The sequence below is a fragment of the Paralichthys olivaceus genome, chromosome 9 (genome assembly GCF_024713975.1).
Source record: "Paralichthys olivaceus isolate ysfri-2021 chromosome 9, ASM2471397v2, whole genome shotgun sequence".
In the NCBI taxonomy this organism is placed as follows: Eukaryota; Metazoa; Chordata; class Actinopteri; order Pleuronectiformes; family Paralichthyidae; genus Paralichthys; species Paralichthys olivaceus.
In genome coordinates this window covers 24,454,859-24,477,383 of record NC_091101.1, presented here as the reverse complement: position 1 = coordinate 24,477,383, position 22,525 = coordinate 24,454,859, and the positions used below count along the sequence as shown (strand labels likewise).

The 22,525-nt window shown below is 39.8% G+C and overlaps 3 protein-coding genes across 4 annotated transcripts; 1 reads left to right on the top strand and 2 right to left on the bottom strand.

Moving 5' to 3' along the window:
- Positions 1–138: 138 nt before the first annotated feature.
- On the bottom strand, positions 139–12,887 carry LOC138411523 (interleukin-21-like). Of its 2 annotated transcripts, XM_069532102.1 has the most exons (9): positions 10,257–12,887; positions 10,128–10,169; positions 8,505–8,618; positions 8,375–8,413; positions 8,181–8,261; positions 1,292–8,015; positions 1,157–1,195; positions 542–676; positions 139–452 (listed from the first exon to the last, which is right to left on the bottom strand). In XM_069532102.1, exons 1-6 carry the CDS (start codon positions 10,380–10,382, stop codon positions 7,989–7,991), a joined length of 429 nt encoding a protein of 142 aa, XP_069388203.1. In that variant the 5' UTR covers positions 10,383–12,887; the 3' UTR covers positions 139–452; positions 542–676; positions 1,157–1,195; positions 1,292–7,988. The 2 variants fall into 2 exon arrangements, with proteins under 2 accessions (XP_069388203.1, XP_069388202.1); XM_069532101.1 differs by lacking the exons at positions 8,181–8,261; positions 8,375–8,413; positions 8,505–8,618; positions 10,128–10,169; positions 10,257–12,887 and having other exon boundaries at positions 1,292–7,978.
- Positions 12,888–16,284: 3,397 nt separating this feature from the next.
- On the bottom strand, positions 16,285–19,310 carry cetn4 (centrin 4). Its single transcript, XM_020105692.2, has 5 exons — positions 19,173–19,310; positions 18,838–18,993; positions 18,120–18,248; positions 17,557–17,694; positions 16,285–16,551 (listed from the first exon to the last, which is right to left on the bottom strand). Exons 1-5 carry the CDS (start codon positions 19,173–19,175, stop codon positions 16,462–16,464), a joined length of 516 nt encoding a protein of 171 aa, XP_019961251.1. The 5' UTR covers positions 19,176–19,310; the 3' UTR covers positions 16,285–16,461.
- Positions 19,311–19,334: 24 nt separating this feature from the next.
- bbs12 (Bardet-Biedl syndrome 12) lies at positions 19,335–22,428 on the top strand. The gene is made up of 2 exons (XM_020105691.2): positions 19,335–19,481; positions 20,405–22,428. The coding sequence occupies exons 1-2, from the start codon at positions 19,335–19,337 to the stop codon at positions 22,271–22,273; spliced, it is 2,016 nt and encodes a 671-aa protein (XP_019961250.2). The 3' UTR covers positions 22,274–22,428.
- The last annotated feature ends 97 nt before the right edge of the window (positions 22,429–22,525 follow it).

Below are 22,525 nucleotides of genomic sequence, written 5' to 3'. Positions count from 1 at the left end.
CAAGGCTCAAACTGGTTGGGTTAAGGGGTTTTGGATTTTTCTGTCTGTGCAAACACTAGGATGATATTAAGGTTTGTTTTTAGAAAGCAGTTAGAGTTTCTCATGAGACAGTAAATAAATTCATACTCAAAGACGAAATCACAATTCTTTAAATTTTATTAGCAAAAATGTCACATCAAGTACATCAAGTGCTTGGTTATTAAATAGATAAATATATAAATAGCTTGAGAACTTTTTCAGTGTTTTTTTTTATCTACTGCTGCTTAGAGACATCACATATTAGTGCAGTGTTTAAATAATGATAAAGTAGAGGAAACATCTGCAGGGTCGGTGAGGATTTAACATTTCACCATTTTGTTGCTGTTGACTTGTTGAACAAACGTTTCCATGTCATTCACAAAGCCTGCAAACGGCTTCTTGCTGTTTTCCCACTGGCACTCTGAGGTGTTGTCCTGAACATTTGAGGAGAGGAGACTGGTTTTAGAGTCGGATCATGTACTTTGAATGAGGATCTCACATCGACGTCATTTATAATACTCACACATTGCTTTATGTCAGTGTTCTGGTCCAGAGCTTCCCAAGTTTGGGAAATATAGTTTTTTCCATCCGTGAAATTATTTGCGGTTCGCATCAGCTCATCCTTGAAGCACTTCAGGGCTCCATAGTAGCAGTGTTCCTGAAGAAGACAACAATACTTAAAATTATGGAAAGCAACAAAAGAAAGACATGTTGAATTGGAAACAGTTGAGGCCCCGAATTATGTTATAAGCAGAGAGCAGATGTAGTTGCTATGGCTTGATTTACTATCAGATAAGACTTGGACAATAAAACGATATCAGTAATTATTGCAATATGATTTTCATCAATAGCAATATAACAAAAGTGCGTTATATATTGATTATACATCTTATGCGGTGTTCATTCTGTGCCATAATGTTGAAAAGTTTAAAACTACAACCCTCCCTCAGGAGCCACAATTCGTCTTTAAGCTTTAAAGAAATAATAATTTGATAAATAAGAAAAGACAAAATCAATATCACTTAAGATTTAATCTTGTGAAACTATTGTATAAACATGTTTTTTACTTGATCAACTCTCAACTCTCAAAAACAAAAACCAAATCGCTGCGTAAACACAGTGAATGAACCTCTGTTACCTGCACGTTTTTCGGAGAAGTGAAATTCAGTCTTGGATCCTGTAACAGATAAGAGGAAAAGACTTTTAATTTCGAAAATCTCTTATAGAATAAAATGTTTGGAGGATCTATTCCTTTTATAGAGAAATGACTTACACATGTGACGTTGTTACGAAGAAAGTTGAAGCCCAGGTCTCCCATGTTGAAACCAGTTCCTTGAGGTTTGCTAGTGGTAGTGATGATAGGTTTAGCTTGAAGGTGCCCGATGAAAAGAAACATCCAGAGGGCAAGTCTGAGGTACTGCTCCATCCTTAAGGCTCGACTTTGGTTTACTGTTGAAGATGTGTAGGACTTCAGGTTATCGATGGTTTGTAGTGTCCTCCTGTGCAGTGTGACAATTTATAGCAGAGCACGAGTGAGTGGGATGATGAAAATGTTTTTTTCCTTTTTTTTCCCCCTTTTTTTCATGTTTCACTTTCCCCTCACCAACTGTGAGGAAACACCAAAGATGAGGTGGGCACAGGTAGGCGCCCTCTCTGACGGTGACTTCTGACATAGTTCAGTCTATCCACATCGGAAGTGATAGTATCTAACTTTATTAACTCCTCCTTGGTACTTTTTCAAACACATTTTTATATGTAATAAGTTTACTCAGTTTATATTTGTTTAGGTTGTATTTTTCAGACACTGCTTATTTAAATCTTAAGATTTTTTTTTATCTGTGAAGAAGTTTATCATCATAAGAGATCAGTGAGGGTTCTTGGTATTTTTTTCTCTTGGAACAGAAAGAGCAGTTTGCACAATTGTGTATGAAACATTTTTGTCTTTTATTCTTCTGGTTTTTGTCTCAGCTGTCGCAGCAGCTGATCACCTCCACCAAAGAAATTATGGTTCTGCCCCTGTACATTTGTTTGACAGCAGGATTACGCAATAATGGAATAATTCAAGGATCTTGAAGAAAACAATTGTGGTGCACATCCAAATAAAAATCTGAATCTATGGGGAGACTGTCGGGCCTAAGGAGGGAAGCAATATTTAATTGTTGCATCAAATTGTTCTTTGTGTCTCGAGATGGTTTGTAGTAAAAGAGACACAAGCACAAGTGGCTGCAGGTGGGAGTGCATGTCGAGTGTGTGACGTCACACACTCAGCAGAAATGAATGAAGGCTTTTTCTGAGCACCTACGCCTCTGAGGGGAATCCCCCAGCAGAAAACGCTGTGTAGGTGTTATCCCAGATATCAAAGCTAGAAGATGCTTATTGCTCCATTTCACAGTGGACATTGTCAGTTATTCTCTCTTGCTCATGGTTAGGTTTCTGTTTTGAGGTTTCTTTAGGACACGCCTAAAAAAAAAAAGAATGTGACTGGATTTTGACGTTATTAAAGAGGGTGGGGAAATTTCTATCCATGGAATTTGTCACAAAGTGGGGGCATCCCTGCTGTTTCCATGTCTTACTAGTCCTTGCCCACACTCAAGATAAGCTTTTGATATCAAGGTGCAAGAGTTCACTTTTATAACCTGTTATTTGACCAGAGGTAGTTATTAACTGCTCTAAATGTGTGCAAATTGCTAAACCAAGATTATCATAAAAGTACAATTGACGTTGTATTGTTGCGGGTAAAGAGGTAAAAATTTAAAATTCAGAGTTAAACTCAAATTTGATCCCGTGAACGAAAAAAAAATTCAGATGCAGCTTCTTAAACATTCTTAGGACCTATGATCAAGATTAAAATTTTTATTAACGTTGATGCGTCTGATCCGCCTGTCTCTTTAAAACAGGAAAATCAAAACAAAAATCAAACATCTTTGAAACCAGAGCCAGTGAACTTTTCCTTTTAAAAAGAACTGAAAGGATTAATCGTTTATCACAATTGATGCCACTTAATTCTGTCGATTTCTTAATGGATCAGTGAAGAATCAGTTTAGCCTCGTGAATTTAACTGTGGTTTAATCAACAACAAACGATTTAAAGTTCTGTTTCATCCGTTTTCTTAAAATTAACAAAAAGGGACAAAAATAAGTTTCTTTCCTGCATCTGAATTATTTTATTGGTTGTAGTTTATCCTGGCTTTGTAACCGTCGCTTCTTTCTGACAACAATATCAAATCTCTTCTATAAACCCAAATGCAGTCCTTGTGAATGTTTTGTTGCATCTTGATAAAATGTTTTGAGTTTGTATTTTACCTCTGAAATCCCCTTTGTCACCTGGGAAGTCCACACTAGTGGTGTTTGTAGTGAGGACACCTGATTTTCTTGCGGATGTGATCGTGAGAGTGTCTCTATCACCTTGTTGTTGAAAACATGTTTGTTGAAGTGTTTTTCGTGGGGGTTTCAGCAGTGTGTCGTGTGTGGCCACTTTATTAGGTACACCTTGCTAGTACCGGGAATGCCCCTCTTTGCCTTCAGAACTGCCTTAATTTCTTCATAGCATAGATTCAACAAGGTGTTGGAAACATTCCTCACAGATTTTGGTCCATATTGACATGATAGCATCACGCAGTTGCTGCAGATTTGTCGGCTGCACATTCATGATGCAAATCTCCCGTTCCACCACATCCCAAAGGTGCTCTATTGGAGGCCATTTGAACACAGTGAACTGATTGTAATGAAACCAGTTTGAGATGATGTGAGCTTTGTGACATGGTGTATCATCCTGCAGGACGTAGCCATCAGAAGATGGGTGCTCTGTGGTCACAAAGGGATGGACTTGGGCAGCAACAATACTCAGGTTGGCCGTTGATACGAGGCAGGATGGATCCATGCTTTCATGTTGATTGTGCCAAATTCTGACCCGTCCATCTTAATGTCGCAGCTGAAATCGAGACTCATCAGACCAGGCAACGTTTTTTCCAATCTTCTATTGTCCAGTTCTGGTGAGCCTGTATGTATTGTAGCCTCAGTTTCCTTTTCTTAGCAGACAGGAGTGGCACCCGGTGTGGTCTTCTGCTGCTGTAGCCCATCTGCTCGAGGTGTTGTGTGTTCAGAGAGGGTATTCTGCCTTTTTATCATCTCCAACCCCTCTGCCCATTGTCCTCTGACCCCAACAAGGCGCTTTCGTCCACACAACTGCCGCTAACTGGATATTTTCTCTGTAAACCCTAGAGATGGTTGTGTGTGAAAATCCCAGTAGATCAGCAGTTTTTGAAATACTCAGACCAGCCTGTCTGGCACCAACAACCATGCCTCATTCAAAGTCATTTAAATCCCCTTTCTTCCCCATTCTGATGCTCGGTTTGAACTTCAGCTGGTCGTCGAGTTGCTGCCTGGCTGATTAGCTATTTGTGTTAACAAACAATTGAACAGGTGTGCCTAATAAAGTGTACATATATATACTTCAGATTCCAAGTTGCAGTTTTAAGATAATAGCACAATAGAAGCATCAGTAAAAAAATAAATAAGAATAAAATATACAATGGAAATATGGAAAAATTGAAATTATATTTAAGTTGTAAACTGGATAAACAGATTGGAATTGAGATTGCACACAAAAATACTGATATTATATTGAAATATTGAAATCCCTGATTATATCAGAGTTGAACAAATCGAATCAATGGATCAATTAAGAATCATTTTAGCCACGTGAATTTAACTGTAGTTTAATTAACAACATACGTTTTAAACTTCTTTTTCATCTGTTTTCTTAAAATTAACAAAAATAAGTTTCTTTCCTGCGTCTGAATTATTTTATTGGTTGTAGTTTATCCCGGCTTTGTAACTGTTGCATCTTTCTGACAACAAAAACAGACCTCTTCTATGAGCCCAAATGCAGTCCTTGTGAATGTTTTGCATTTCTTCATTTGCTTTTATTTTAAATTTTTTTAGTGTGTGCAGAGAAATGCAATGGATCAAAAAAACAGTAAATTATTTGTTTTTATTTTGCAGCCTTTTTTTTTTTTTGTGAATCCATGTCCCACTACTTATAACGCTTCATGTGAGCATGATGTTCTTTAAATGACACACTGTCCAGAAAATATATCATATATGACCTCTAAACGTCAGAGAACAAGAAAGTGTTTCACCACTCGGAAAATAATTCAAAGGGAAATTAAAGCTCTGGTTTCCGTGATAGTGTGATGTCTGTTCACCACAGGCCGCCACAGAGAGGTATCAGTCAGGCAGTGGCCTCACAGAGGAACCACGTTGCATTTGAGTCAACTTGTGTATTTTTTTCACTCTTTTTTTACTACATGGCATCTACAAGATTCCATCGTTACGAGAAACGCACTGTTTTTTTCATTGGTCAATTTGATATTCCGTTATATATTCTTCGTCATTCACAAACTATAGTGGTGTTGTCTAAATGTTTGTGTCTTTATGACTTCTCAGATTTTTCGATTTGTTTTCACTAAATAGCAGACCCGGCACTCGGAGTGCTGCTCCAAAGCTTCAGGCATCTTCTTAACTATTTTCTTTTCTTATCTTCTTAACTATTTTTATTTTTTCAGATGTTAAAGGAGACATATTTATGCTCATATATTTTAGGCTTAGTCAGGAAGGAGGCCTTCAAGAGACGAGGATCAAGAGACGAGCAATGAATAGAATGAGGAAAGTGTTTTCTGAACATTAGAGCATCTCAACCTTTTCAACTAATAACACACACCACAAAAGAACATGATCAACCTGAATATAAATAATATGACTATGAAATTGACTATGAAACAATTGAAAAACACATCAAATTGAACACGTATCTTCTGTGGAAAAAACCCAGAGTTTACACTGTCACACACACACACACACACACACACACACACACACACAGACAGAGACTCACAAAAAAGATCTTTGCAGATGTGCGTCGATGTTCTCTGACTGATGGGTACGACGCAGCTGCCTGGTTTCCTTAATCCTCAAAAGTTCTGCTGGAGCATTGTCTCCCCGCCTGTTTGTATGGATATGATTGAAGAAAAGTGGAAAACCTGTAGCTGGTTCTCTTTCAATGTGGTTTTTCCCACCTAAAGGTTTGTCCTCCAGGGAAACCCAACGGGAGCAGTCTACATTTTAGCCACACATACGACCACACCCCCACATCTGTGTTTTGCTCACTTATTCCAGCCAATTCTGGGACAAAGTCTTCCGGTAAAGACGTTGTTTATGGGCAGACTGCCATGCATTTTTTTTTTATGAGTTCATCACATTGCGCGAGGGTCACAGATAAAAGCAAACGTTCTTTGAAAAGCAAACGTTTTCATCAGCAGTAAACCAAAAACTCTAATTTCTCTGGGTTTTTTTTGCAAAGGAATTGTTTTTACTGTGATGTTTTTTCTTTGTTGGACTAAACCACCCACCATCACTGATGGGTTGAGTCATGCCAGGGTTGAGTGGTGCTGGAATATTTAGTTCACATAGGTGAATTACATCTTGGTAAAATCTTCTGAGTTTGTATTTTATCTCTGAAATCCCCTTTGTCACCTGGGAAGTCCGCAGTAGTGGTGTTTGTAGTGAGGACACCTGACGTGCTTGCAGCTGTCATTGTGAGAGTTGGTGGTGTCTCCATCACCTTGTTGTTCAACACGTGTTGGTTGAAGTGTTTTTCTTTTCACCACAGACTTTAAGCACTGACTGACAGCACTAGATTCCTCCATTATGGTGCACTCTAGTGGTGAGTTAGGGCAGTTCAGAGTTTCTATACATACAAACAGCACACACAGGTTCAGCTCTGGTAAAACTCAACCAACTCTTCATAGTTGGGTCCATCCTGTGGTGTGAAGCTTGGATTTGCAAATTGCAGGTTTTCATATTTACGTTTTGTGCTGTTGCTGTGCCGTGATTCTTCAATTGACTTTTAAAATACTTTTAAAGGAAAAAAACTCACAGGATTAATCAATTAAAACAATGTAATTCATTTAAAATGAGGGGAATAAATCATATAAAGAAGAATGAACAAAAACAATCATCCACATATAAATCATTATGAAATGAAATCATTGTGGTGGCATTTTATTGTGGTTTTAAACCATGGCTGGCCTTACCATGGTTCTTTTTAGTTTACTTTAATTTAAATGTAATTTTACCAGGATCGTTCAATATGCAATGGTGCTATATTGACATTTATTTACTTTTATTACAATAACACAGTTAAGAATAATCAAAACATCCAGAATAACCACAAAGTATATCAATGTGCCCAGTGAAAGTAAAACACTAGCTGCAGCACAGCAGGGGTTCAGCAGTGTGTGTATATATTTTTCAGATTCCAAGTTGCAGTTAGCACAATAGAAGCATCAGTAAAACAAATTATGAATAAGAAAATATACAATGTGAAAATAGCAATATTTAAGTTGTAAACTTGATAAGCAGATTGGAATTAAGATTGCACACAACAAATACTGATATGATATTGAAATATTGAAATCCCTGATGGTATCAGAGATCAAATCCAACCAATTTCAGGTGATGGTGTATCCACCTCCACCGGAAGCTTTATAAAATACCCCATAAAAAAACCAAGCAAACCAAAACTTCTGTGTTGTAATTTATTTAATAATTAATCATTTTAAATGGTACAAACGAGTTCAATTAAATAATTGCTGCACTAAGGCGCATCATACACAGTATAAATGTCATTGTATATATGTTATTCTTTGAGAACTACAACCTGTAATGAAATCAACTTTCACTTTGAGTGAAATAGAGGAAAAAAAGAAAACTGCCAAGTCCAGTCCACTGGGTGGCGGCAAAGCAGCTGTTCTGAAAATACATTCTTCATTAACTTGAGGTTCAACTCCTCAAAATAAACTAAATAAATATTAAATAAGTTAAATACTTGGAAACAAAGTAAAACATGGAGACTTTTTCATGTTTGGCATATTGTCAGCGTAGTGTCGGTCGATGTCATTCTTCTGTTTCTCACTTCATCGTCAGTTTGGACCTGGCCTAAAGAGGAGGAAAATAAATATTTAATTATAATTCATGAATAATAAACCACATTTGCAAAGTGTTGCAGTCGAAACAAACATGATCTAATATTTCACATACATCCTAGAGATATGTGGTGAATAATTATAATTACAATAATACATTTTTTTTAAATCTCCTCACCCTTTCGATTAGAGATCTCAGTCTGTTGAGGAACTCCTGGACGCTCACTTCAGGATGTGAGTTGCAGGCATGGCACGTTGTCTGAAGGGGATGAGGAAGAGAAATTAACTTACAAACGCTCGTATGCAGTTTTTACATGACTGAACTCTCCGTGGTGACAGATTGTGAAACACGGCAATGACATTTTCTCTTACCGTATTGTTTCCTGAATTACTGAAGTTCCGACTAAATATCTGAAAAGGAAGAAAGAAATGTGTTGTTTTTACAAATTCCACTTTTAGATATAGTTTGATCAAACCGTCCCGTCCCCGGGAGTTTACTCACAGTGTCGATCTTTCTCAGGCTCTTTTCAAGTCTGAATATGTTTTTGTTGGTGGCGTTGAAATGTCCCTTCAGGTTTACCTGGAAGCACTTCAAGGCCGACGGGCAGCAGTGTTCCTGTGATGAAAGGAAAAAAACAGTGTGAACTCACAGCACAAAACAAAAAATCAAACTTTGTCCAAAAAGGTTTCTTGAAATAAACTGTTGAATAATTTGGTGTTTTTTACTTTGTTTAAGAAAAGTGAAAAACTAACATGTTAGTTATTGAAATGTATTATTTGTGTATCTTGAGTAAATGTTTATCTGTTTATTTTTATATTTTTTCAATTAAACAAAAAACTGATCCCAAAAAACAATTTGTTCATAATATATAAAGCAACATTTTCAACTCATCTACTAATAAAGACATCGGGACAAATAATCGATGAAGGTAAATGAGAGGATAGATGTTTTAAAAACAAATTCATTTCTTTTATCGTACAATTTTGCATATCATCAATAAGAGAGGAACAAAAACAACCTCCCATCAAAATATTTCCAAGAAAGCAAATCTTTCTGGTTTCATGTCCTGACTTCAACCTCTCCGTTGACTTTCCACTCACATACATGCAGAACGTTTACACTTAAACTGAAACTTTCCACTATTTCAAACTCAAGTTTATTTTCCTAAAACGTTTTGGGATGTTTTTTTTGTCCGTTTTCCTCCAGAATTCTCAGAGGAACTTTGATATGACACATGTTTTCCAAGTGAAACGTTTGCTCGAGCATTTTCACCAAAAACTGAACCTGTATTTTTAAATTTTCAGCCTTGTTTTACAAAATAGAGGCTTCAATCTCACTCATCAGTGAGTCAGATGTTTTCTTGCATTCATTTGTGTTCGTGAGGAAGTGTCATAGTTTTCTCTACTTTCTGCTCGATTACTCATCACATTTTACCGAGAGTGCAACAGAAGCGATGAGAATATTCACTCTGCAAGCTCTCGGGTTGACTCACTTCGCGACTGTAAGCCTGACAAGAAAGGAGGCCAGCAAGGGTTTACGAGTAACGCCGCCAAAGTTATTTCTAGATGATCTTGTTGCCCAGCATTGCAAAATACAGTATTTGATTTCTATAAGGAGATATAATTATACTAATATAATACTAAAATTGCAGTTTTAATGTTAGTACTCTTGAATACCTGATGGGTTTCAGGTTTTTTAACAAGGAATCACTAAATCTAATAACTAAAAGCTGTTTCACTTCATAAGTTTTCTGTATCAAATACCAAATTTGATTGATTTAATAGATTACTGGCATTTGTGAGAGTGACATGTTTTTTTTAAATTTTGTAGGTGTAGCCTTGTTTCCTTTTGACTGTTGGTTGAGCTGTCACAGAAAACTGCATAGAAATGTGATGCATTTCATTTTAACAGGAGATATATATGTAAAAAAAAAAAAAAATCAACATCTGCTTATTACCAGACGCATTTTCTGATTTCACACTTTCACTCATTTGATGAACTCCTACAGTAGCCGGCACTATTAGTTACTACAGTCAGTGGGAGAGCAACAACAATGAGTAAGCAAACCACAAATATAAAGAGTGGCAGTGACCATATTGTTGACTTTATTTTGCATCTGCTTACCTCGATATCATTTGGTGGGGAACTCAGCTTCTTCGTATTGTTCTGCAAGACACAAACCAGGAACATCGATTTTAGTTATAATTGTGACTGTGGACGGGCAGAGTTGAAGTGAAAAATGAAAGAACTTACCAGCTGTTCCCTTTTCACAGCGTCCAGGATCTTCAGCACCTCGTCTAATTGGTTCTGCTCTATGTTCGCTCCGATGCCCAAAGCACAGCAGCACACTGCAACAAGGAACAGAACAACCAGCTTCATGTTCTCGGTGTAAGGCGAAGTTTACCAAAAGTGAGATTTACTGGAAGTACTGACTGCTGTGTCGCTTACCTTTTTATATGTATCCCTGAGGACACAGGAAAACCACTAGTAGAGACCTGGAAACGTGCAGAAACTGTGTGTGTGAGTAATGAAATTTTCTTTTCCACTGGCAGTCACCACTACGTGATACGAAAGTGTCGTCAAGCGGCGCGTGCGTGGGGCCTAAAGATGCGTGTGTGTGCGCGTAAACTTGTCTCAGAGCAGCCGACAGGAAGCTACAGGAAGACGGCACTTCCCATTTTCACTTTGAATCATGTAGCCGCAGCTATACTGTGTCATAGGTATAGTCTCCGTGGGTGTGGTATTGATGACCCGAACGTATTCACTGCATCCTCTTCCACACAAACACACACAGGCTGTTGAGTGTTTAACCTCAACGCTGAGAAAACGGCCCGAATAAGACAAGTGAGAACTCTCATTTCATCGTCCTCTCACACGAAATGTGATCTTTATTTATGTCCTCTCGGTTCTGCTTTTGGTCAAACATGAATCCTTCATATTGAAGAGTGAGATTGATGGTTTGTTTACTCTGGTTGGGACGAAGTCAAAACATTGATACAGCAATAAGTCATTGTCCTGACTTTATATTGGAATGATGGGACATTTGGACATTGACAAGTTAACTTGAGTTTGTTTTGTTGTCTTTTTTTGTACATTTTTTCATCTCAGTTTGCGTCAAACTCTGAACCTAGATTTGTATTCTTCATTTTGACCCATATTAAGATGTGTTATTTAAATGATTGTCTTGTAATATATCGATTATCGAAGAGTCGCTTAACCGTGACATTATCGTGAGTCACGTATCGCATTGCGATTCCAAATCATAATTTGTTTTTGCGTTACAGGATAGACTACTCTCTGCAAGTACTTACCTTTAATACTCTTGAAGTATATTTCAAAGCAAGTAAGTACTTGTACAATGTGGTACTTTTCAGTACATTTTCATCTATTGTACTTTTACAGTACTTCCTCCACCGCAGTTAGTAGCTTCTGAACGGGCCTTTAGGCTGCCGACACCATGAACTAGGTTTCATCACTTTATTGTTTCATAATTCAAATGTATGCGGAGACAGGAGTGTAATAGTTTTGTCTTCAGTGAGAATGTGCATCAGTGTTACACACTCTGGAAAGTCAAGAGGCATGACACATTAGTCAGTGTGTCCAACAGGCTCAGTCGTTCTTCCCCGTCAGCGTCCGTGCACACATTCTCTCCACGAACAATCTTTACATCCGACCCGAGAGGAGGAAGCGAGAGTGAGACTGAAAGAGAAAACCCCTCTAGTTGCTCTCTCTCTCTCTCTCTCTCGCTCTCGCTCTCGCTCTCTCTCCCTCTCTGACGGTGTAAAGGAAAAGGTGGGTGAGTGCTTCGACTGGTCGGAGAGGTGTTTCACCCTCTGACTCGTCTCTTATCAGGACTCTTGTCTGTGATGCACGTACAGAAGGGAAACTGTTTCCTCAGGTATGATTTCAAATTCAGAAGAATTTTCCTCCTCTGGCTGCCATCAAGGAACTTCTCCTATAACCCACCTGTGTCTGTGTGAAGCACTGAGCTGCTCTGACACAATGAACACATCATGGCACAAAAACGTATCTATCAAAACACGTCAGCCGGCCAGACGTATCGGTATCAACAGTTATGTCTGCTGATATGAAAACTTTTAATTTTACAGAACAAACAGTGCAGAAGAGATGTGCCTTCATTTACATTTCACATTAAAACATATTTACCAGTTCAAGTTCTATTTATGTTTTATTTTTATTTATAGTTAATTTGTTTTGTTCGGCATGTTCCCCCCCGATGATCCAACTGATCCAACCAAATAAAACGCACATTTTAAAAAAGACGTGCACTGTTGCTGTGATATTTGTCAATTTATAATTTGTTTGTGTGTGAAAAATGATTCACATGAGGCTTTTTGTCGTCAAAGTTTTCGTACCTGAGCGTTTAAAGTTTCAGTGTGTAGAATTTTGTGATATCTAGTGTTGGAAGTGTCATGTTTCAGCTGAACACCCCTCCCCTCCCCCTCTCCTTCCAAACATGACAAAGAACCTGTGTTAGACTTTAATTGTCATAAAAACTCAAAAGGTGTTAAGTTTGTCCAGTCTGGACTAATGTAAAAAACATGGCGGCCTCCGTAGAGAGGGTCCCCTCCATGTAAATATAAAGTATTTAAATATAAAGGGACTTTTCTGGGGTGAAGAAAACTACAATTCATACAATTTAGATGAAACGAACTAGTGAAAACATGAGGATTATTCTACATTAAATTTCTGCCTTTCACCTAAATCTTACACACTGGACCTTTAACACAGAAGCATGTACAGAATCTTAAACATTGTTCACACCCTACCCTCACTTGCAGCGCAGTAGAATTTCCTACATCGTGGTCGTTGTGTGTCTGAGTTGCAAAGGTTAAAAGTTAACATGCAACACACCCACCCACACACACATTGATATTATTGCAGTATATTGTTTACTTTAAAATCTATTTACTCAGTGTGTCAATGTGAGATCCTCAACAACAAGGATAAATGAAGGTTATGGAAAAAAAAAAAAGTGCATGATATTACTGTAAGTGTACAGGAAGAGGAGAAAGAGTGTGGGTGGGGGAACGCCTGATCGGGTCTGCAACAGGAATGACAGCTCGTTTAGAATTAACTATTAATCTTTGTAAATTTAAAATCTGTCCCAGGTATGTTCAAAATAAAGATGCAGTATAATCCAGCTCATTATTATTTTTACTGAGTATATTATCAATCATAACCATCAGCAAACAGGATGCATAAAGGTTGAGTCTCGTGTTGCTACACGTTCCAAATCTTCACGGGGAGATATTTTGATTGTCTGTCGATATTTTTCTTTTATATTTATGATTTTATTTTTCTGGATTTTATGACACGAATGTATATATTTTCTTTTTTTACTAGATTATACAATTCTATTCAGTGACTTATCAACCGGAGAATTAAAGCCTGTGTTTAAAGAGACATCTGAGTAAAATATTAGAGATTTCAGTTGATGGACAGAATTTATTTATTTTTTTCTGAAATTATTCATTTTTAATTTGTTGCTTTGTTTTGTTTCATTTAAAAAAAAATGTTTTCCACTTTTTTAATGGTCCTCTGCCTCAACTGAGAAATGCTAAGAAAAACCTTTAGTTTGTGGTAAACAACAGCCGTTCATCATCAGCAGCAGCCAACAAACATGTCAGGGACAATTTGTAGTTTAGAATCTTGTCCAGCACACAGACTGGAGGAGCTGGGGATCGATCCACCTACCCTCTGGTTAGTGGACGACCCGCTCTGCCTCCTAAACAACAGCCACCTACAAACTAGAATAATTGGAACGACAGCTCCCAGTGAAAGTGAAGCCAAAGCATCATCTGGCTGCAGTGCAGGTAATACATCCTGCCCTCCTCCATGTTAATGGATGGGATACGGACCAAACTAAAACTCAAAGTATACGTCAGATTGGAATAAAGAGGATAAGCTAACTGTTACGTAGCTGTTGTACAGAACGTGTCGGACTGAAGAACCAGACTCGAATGCATCTGCAGAATCCCATTCAAAGAATATAATTAGATTTAAAATAATAAATCTACATATAATACTAATACAATACTAATGACTTCAGAGGAGAGTTTCAGAAACACTGGCTTTATCATACTGATTTTTAAAAACATTTAAAGAGCTTTTACTGGATTTATGGTCTCACACACACACACTGTTCCAACTAAATAAAGTACATCTAAAAAAAGAAACTGTTGCTGTGAAAGTTATAATATATATATATATATGTATATAAATATGAGTAAAAGATCAGACATACCAGTGTTTCAGTCAGTCTCACTCTCGCTTCTTCAGGGCACTATGACACTTAGCAGTTTATCATCATGTCGTCTAACTCTCAGGGGGCTTGAGATTATTGGCTGCTGCTGCATAACAGTGACACATTATTGACCTTTAAACTGGTATTAACAATCGTTTTACCAGCAACGACCCCACTCAGCCTTCAGTTGTTTTGGAAACTGATCATTTTATGGGAAAAGGTAACGAGCAGCGGAGCAGTGGGAGTACTGAACATAAAATGCTCTTTAACCACAACGACAGGGGAATAACAGCTGAGGGGTTGCGGAGGTATTACAGGGCACCAAGCTGTCGCTTCACCGAAAGCATCAAACTCCTAATTGGAAAGTTTTGTTCTAATTTCGGTCATCTGCTGTTTGAACAACGCCCACTCTCCCAAAAATGACTGCTCTGTGTGAATAAAGCACAAAGTGATGATTTTAGTTAAACCTTTGTTTTTTGTGGTGGTTTGAATAAAGTTGTGAGTTTAGCTACATGAGAGAACGGTCTCAGCTCGGGTGTGTTTTTAGCGGGAAAATGTTTTGGATAAAATAACAGAATCTAAATCTTTGGATGTGATTGTAGAAAATACAATGAAATTAAAGAGACACGATTCAACTTTGTCTCCTGATCGTGGGTAATATCCAGCGTTCAGTCGAGTACTCCGCTTCCTTCCGCTATCCATCACGAGCAAGGTATGAACCCTCGGTAGCGATGTCTCATTGAGGCATGCACGCAAACCTTTTGGGACGTATATCTTAAGTTTTTTGTTTGATCCATGTCCCATCTATTAACATAGAAAAGGCAGGATTTAATACCCATACTGCAGCCAGCCAGCAGGGGGGTATCAAGAGGCTTCACTGTAGAGCGGGCGTCGTGACATCCATCTTTATTTAGAGTCTGTGGCTCGGACAAATACAACAAAGAGCTACCTGACTGAGCCAGAACTTACAAAAAATGAAATAAAATTCATCACAAGGCCAATTTCTAGGTCTGTCCACTCAGAGTGAACTTCAGCAGCATGTTTCAGCTCTCACCTGGTGTGTGGTGTTCTTTGAACTCTGCGGAAGGTGGAGGGATTTGAGTCATAGTGAGTGACACGAAATAAACGTTTGAAATACTGGACTTTTGATTTGGCTCATCTGTATCACTTCGAAGTTTCAGCGAACGAACGAAGAGAAATGTGAGAAATCCCAAGCAGGAGGACATTTTCTGCAGAGTGGAGATAATTTATCTCAAAGCAGAAGTTAATCATGCCCATGAACTGATCTTAATTCTGTGATTCAATTGCATTTACACTACTGTGCATGTGCCGATATTTATGTTTAAATACCATCAGACATTTTGTACGTGGACAAAAACGTTTCATACTTTCCGCCCATATGTTCCTTTTCTGTCGAGAACAGATATCAAGAACTTTCACAATCAGTGGTGAGCATCCTCAAAATAATAAACAGCCGTCTGACGACTCGGAAAATCACGTCACTACAATATCCTGTTTTTTTATCTTCTTTTTTTAAAATGCTGTTTTGGCGTGAACCAGACTTCCGCTGAATTTTGTAATTAATCAGCAGGAGAATATTTTCCTATAAGATGTTCAGAATGTAGATTAAAGCACTTTGTCCTGAATCTTCACCAGACAATGACAGAAACTGTGAAGTGAGAGTGACTTTAACAGACTCATCTCAGGTTCACGCTTGATTCTGGTTAGTCAACATCAACTTAGTCATATGACTTTCACTGTTCACCAACATCTGTCCATTGTTGCCATGTTGTGCTTTGCAGGCTGCACTGAAAATAACAGACAAACCTTTCTGTTTCTGCAGCGACAGGGTTTCAATCAAGAGACGAAGTCAGAAACTGAGACTAAAGGGAACATTGCTTAAGACCCATGGAAACACTAAACCTCTGTTATGTGATACTAACTGCTTACATGCAGTTTAAAAGCCACACTGACACAGAGAGTCAAAGGTTGAACTATGAGAGGAGGCAAATCCCCTGTGATGAAATATATTTATTTGTTTTGCATTGTAGAAAGTCGTGTGCAAAGATACATGTTAAAAAATATTTATTTACAAACCAAGTCTCAAAAAAAAAGCTACTGTTTAAACTCCTCAGATAAAAATGAGAGTTTTAAAAAAAGGTCAGAGGAACAAAAGTGCAACAGTCGAGTTCAGTACAGATTTGTCTTCTTCATGACCCTCAAGAACTCCTGCTCGTTGACCTCCCCGTCTCCATCTCGGTCCGCCTCGTCAATCATCTCCTAAAAGGAGGAGAAACACGGAGCCGTTAGACACAGAACGCTAAACTGTAGATATACTACAGTAAAGTAAACTAAAATATACACAGACATGAAGAAAGTCTCACTCGTCTGACATCATGAGTCATACAGGTTGTGTCTAGTTCCTCAGAAATAACCCGATATGCTATCTGATTTCACATGTACGAATATTACAAGGTCGTGGAAGTTAGTTAATCAAAGAAGACGAGCGTTACAGCTTTGTTCGTAGTAGTAGGTCATTTTTAACATTGGTAAGAACGCAACGCTTTGAATTAGTAAAACATACTTTTCTGCTAGAATTAAAGGAGCGTGTTTCTTTTCTTCTAGAGTGCTGCATAGGTTTTTTTGTGATTGTAAACATTCTGCTAACTCTGTGGTAAAGGAAGTTCCTCTCCCTCACAGAAAACAATATGAGTGTAATAACACACTCAGAAGGTTAAATGTTGTTTGGGGAATCTTGGGGGATCTTGAGGCAGCAATTATCATGTTTTCATCAATGTTTAATCATCTGAGATTTAAAAGCAGTGTGGTTTCAATACCTCAGAATGAAACCTTTTAATAAACATGGAGTCGATGTTACACTTCCATGTTTCTACAACAGCCCAGAGTGGACAAACTAACACGAGCTCAAAAGAGTGTTTCAGAGTTTAACATCACCTGAAGGCCCCTGTAGGTTATTTTACTCCAAGAGTAAAGGTGAGGTGATGTTATGTTCCCTTAGTTGTAATGTGCAACTTCGCCCCCAGATGTGATCCATCCCACTAAACCTTAAAATATTTTTCACGCAGACTGAGAATTTATGTGAAGTGGTTAAACCCAAGTCTAAGTAAGAACAGAACATCAAGAGTCTGCGTCCTGAGATTTACAAGCTAATGATTGCACTTGAATGCAACAATCAATGCAAATTAGAGGGAAAATCTGATTATATAGGCGGAAGATCAAAAAAAATTAAATCAAACAAAAAGATGGACACTGCAGCCACAGCACCTGTAACTCCTCGTCTGTGAGGTTTTCTCCCAGCTCTTTGGCAACTCTCTTGAGGTTTTTGAATGAGATTCTTCCTGTGCAGTCGTCATCGAACAGTCGGAAAGCTTTCATTATTTCCTCTTTGGAGTCCTTTTCACTCTGTTAACAACCAAACAAGATATGACACACACAGGGATTCGGACTGGGAAGGAAACTGTGTTTATGCAGCACATAGTCTTTCTGATCGTCCATACCGCTTTTCAGTACAAGTCACATTCACACAAGTGTTCTTATTTCCACCTCTCATCATTCACACACTGTCGGTTCAAGTAGAGAGAAAGAAATGTATTTCTCTTATCCTGTAACTTTGAAAACTTCAAGGAAATGCTTTTGTTGTCAGAGTTTTACATGAACATTTGTCATCAAAGGTCAGATGAGATAAGATTTCATTGTCCCAAGATCAATAAATTAGACAGACTGTTGTTTCATCTCTCTGAATTGTTTAAAAGTGACAGAATCATAATTCTCATAGTCCCTCTGAGTTGTTTCCAGGTCCTCTCGAGTAGCAGCAGCATCACACTCACCATTTTCAGAGTCATCATGCTGAGAAAGTCAGTGAAGTCGATGGTCCCGGATCCTTCTTTATCGATGTCTGCGATCATCTTCTTGATCTCTTCTTTCTTTGGCTCAAACCCGAGAGCTCTCATGGCGACCTGTGGCACAGAAATACAAGTCTTAAGATTTCAAAATCAATTCTTTGACACGATATGGTCCATTTTCCTGCCGTTGGTTGGTTGGTGAGGGAGCCGCAGTTTCAAAAATGAAATTCACGGGTTATCTACTCACCGCAGTGCCGATGGAAGGGTGGGTGAAGTGTTTGATTGGAGTTTCAGGGGTTAGACAGCGTTGCAGCCAAATCCAAATAAGTTGAATTAAAATGGCGACCCCTTCTTCAGAACTGCTGCAGGAACTCGTGAATTATTGTGAGACTTTTAAAACATGGTGTACAGGACTTGTGTCACACCGAGTGTGAATGTCGGTGCCTACGGACACTTGGATGAAACCGCAGGAGCAGTGTGGAGGCTCGTGTTGTTCTACGTTTGAAGAAGTGGTCGCCTGCAACTTCAACTGTTCTGGATTCTGCTGCAACGCTGTTTTACCCCAGAGACTCCTGAGGTGTCACCCCTCCCTCCATCACCACAGTGGTGAGAGGACAGTGAGTGAATTGTCATTGTTTGGGTGAGGGGGAGGGGGAGACACCTGTGGAGACACCTGTGGAGACACCTGTGGAGACACCCTGACCTTTAGCTCCTTCACGTCTATGGTTCCAGTTCCATCGGTGTCGAACAGATCGAACGCCTCCTTGATTTCTTGCTTCTGCTCCTCGGTCAGCTCCACCTTGGGACCCGCCTTCTTCCTCTGGTTCACCGATGGAGCCGCTTTCCTGTAACCGGACGCCTGGAAGAGACAACAGGTGAGGTCCGGGGCCACCGTGCTAGCTAACGTTAGCCGCCACGCTGCTGCGGGCGCCACGAACGAAAACCCGCGCCCGGGCGGAGACGCCCCCGCAGAAACGCGGAGGGCGCATCACAACGTAGATTCCTCAACAAACATTTACTTAAAGTTAAGTTTTTTACCATTTCACCGAAGGATTGAACCAGGAAACCGTCTGCGGTGCGTTCGATGCCCGGACGTCAACAAACCCGAAGTAGCAACGGCTCGTCTCTGTCCGTCACGTGACGCAGGAGGCCGGCCAATGGGGAGCACGGCAGCGGCGGATTAGCCAATCGCAGAGCGGAATGGGCGGGTTTAAAAAAAACAGCCAGCCAATGGGAGAGATCGCTTCTTTGTCTCCAAGCAACCGGGAAACTCATGCGCATGCGCAAGTGCTCTGTGTTTGGAGGCTGAGCAGCGAGCAGCAGGAACATTTGACTGTAATAAACCAGGTAAAGTTCAGTTCCTCATGTGGATCTGAAGTTTATGTCGTTATATGTTTGTTATACGTTTGACTTCACCTCAGCCTTTTTACCCACAGGCTGAATTTACACGGAAACCGACTGCATTTCCTGAAGTTAGCTTGTTAGCTTCACTCGCTAAAGTCTGCTCAGCTGTTACTCTCGTGCTTCTGTGCTCAGGAGTTCAGTTTGATCAGCATCGTTGCAGTTGTGTGGAAACTTTTTTTTTTTTTTTTTATGATTTTTAATAAAGACAACGAGTGGGTGCAGCTCCTGCAGAAACGAGTGTTCATTTTCTATTGCAGGAAAAACACAGTCACTGTTGCATGTTGCAGCGAGTTCAGTTAATGTCAAACATAATAATAATGTCATGAGAAATCTGTATTTATAAAGTTTGAAAAGTGCCTTGACAGCAAAGCATGAAAAGTAACTACAGGGGAAATGAGGATGCCGTGTGACGAGGAGGCCGGGCAACCATGTTCAGGTGGTCGAAGCAAGGAAGCGTTCAGATTAAATGGATAATATAGAGCTGTGTGTGACATGAACACGTAAAAGCAGTAATATGACAGTAAAATAAAAGTCACAGTATAAACACAGTCTGATGAAATCAAGTCTATAAAAATGGGTTTTTAAGAAGTGATTTAAAAGAAGTCACTGACTCTGCGAGCCGTATCTCCTCAGGTCGGCTGTTCCAAAGCCGATGGGCCCTGATGGCAGAACCACGGTCGTCTTCTGTTCTTTCCGAGATATAAACTAATAATTCATCAACACTTGAACAACATTTTTACTCTCTGTTTGCTGCAGGGGCTGTATTTATTTCCTTTTTAAAATATTGTATTTTCCTACTGTATATGGTTAAACTCAACTTGTGAAAGATGAAAAATGTAAACGTTTGTCATCCTTGTACAATCCAGAAACCTCCAGTGATGTTGAGAAGTACGGTTATAAACCATCGACAGCATGTTGGACTGCAGGAGCTCTCAGCGTTGGCGGGCGTCGCACATTCTTCTTTGGGCCCCAATAAAAGGTACAAATTTATCCACGATGACACAAGTGAGGAGTCGGCTCTTGTGTGCTCATGTTTTCGCATCTTTGAGAACCTGGAGCTGACCTGCGCAGTGGGTCAGCTGGTTTACGAGACTATTCAAGCCCAACAGAAGGTCTACAACACAGGGTCAGGATGCCTGCTGTTTCTGGCAGGGGCGTGGAGCCGGGCCGCCCTGGAGTGCGTCCAGAGAGGAATCTCAGTATCGCACATCATCTCTGGGATGTCGGACGGGCTTAATATATGTGTAGATGTCTGCAGGAAATGTGCCATCTCAACTGATGGACTTCAGATATTAAAGAAACCCATCGTGGAGGATTCACGGGCATCGCACCACCTGCAGGGGACAAAATGTGTTGATCGCAAGACTCTTAACACAAGTGGACACAGGAAATTAAAGCTCAGCAGACACTTTTGTCAGCCTGAGTCTAATAATGTCTCAACGGTACCACAACCTCATCAGTTGTTCAACATTGAACACATTGCTGAGGGATTGAGTCATGGTTGTGTCCGTGCAATGAACTTAGTAGTGGAAGCCAACAAGCTGCAATCAAAAAATAATCACGATATCAGCTGTTCCACATTTGACGTAACCAAAGTGGTGACATGTGTCGTACCTGGTTTACCAGAGGAGCGTGCGTGTGTTCTACCAGGCTGCATCGTTCTTCTATCTGCTGAACAGGCTTCAGTGGCCCATCATTTAAAAGAACAGCACTTGAAGGTCGCTCTCATCAATGGAGATTTGTCTCACACCTTCCGCCATCTTGGCTTCAGCAGACCAGCAGGCGTACAGCATGTGAGTGACCAGTTGGCTCTAAGTTCAGACGAAGAGGAAGAGTGGATGGTGAAGGTCGTGGCACTTCTGCTGAACCTGGAAGTGAACCTGATACTCGTGAGTGGGCTTGCGAGTGAGAAAGTGATTCAACACTGTTGCAGACGTCGTGTGCTTGTTGTGGAAAAAGTGAAGGCTTCCATATTGAAGACGTTCGCTGATGCTACAGGAGGAGTTCCGGTGACCTACGCCACTCAGTTGACGAAGCACTGTGTTGGCACCGGGGTGAAGGTGGAGATATGGAGGGACCTCGGCGGTGGCGGCTCTGAGAGGAAGTCCTCGACAGCTGTGAATATTTCCACCGGTGGGAACAGCGGGTTGTTCACAGTGATCCTCACAAGCTGCATACGTGGCAAGCTGCAGGCCCTGGAGGATCAGTTCTGGGCCTGTGCTTATCGTTTACACCACGCGCTGAAAGACAGAGCCGTCTTGCCTGGTGCCGGAGCGACAGAAATGCTTTGTATTCATCACCTTCGGCACCAAGAAGGGACTGCTTACTCTACGCAGGAATCCAAAGCAGGAGGAGCAGCTGACCTTGACAGGGGTGTAGTGTTGCGCCTCATGGCAGATGGTTTAATTGATTACATATCCACTGTAATGGTTAACACTGGCAGGGTTTCAAAAGTCAGAGCCAGGACTGTGGTGAGCCAACAACTTCAGGAACGTAACGGACACGTGGACACCGCTGCAAAGTTATCTCAACTTTTATTAGAGGTTGAAAATGACGACAGCACTTTGAAATCCAACGAAGCACCAGCAATGGAAGTCTATGATAATCTGAGTGTGAAGCAGGAAGCGTGGAGGAAAGCATTAGATCTGGTTTTTCTGGTTTTACAGACGGATGCGGAGGTCATCACTGGTGTGGACCAAACAACTGCTGCACAGGAAAATCTGACGCTGTTATAATCTTAAAACAAGACACAGCTTTTTAATATTTTTATTTATGTAGCCTGCAATAAATATTAAATTAGTTTTTTTCATATGACTGGTACAAAGTACAATTAGAAAAATCTTTGTCTTTTTGGTTTTTGTCAGGACCATATTAAAAAATATAAATGTTAGTGGGGTATTTTTTTCTGCCACATGGGGGTGACGTTGTCATCTATCTGACTCTTTCACACCAGCACATTTCAAACTCACCTCCGGGATGAAACTAGG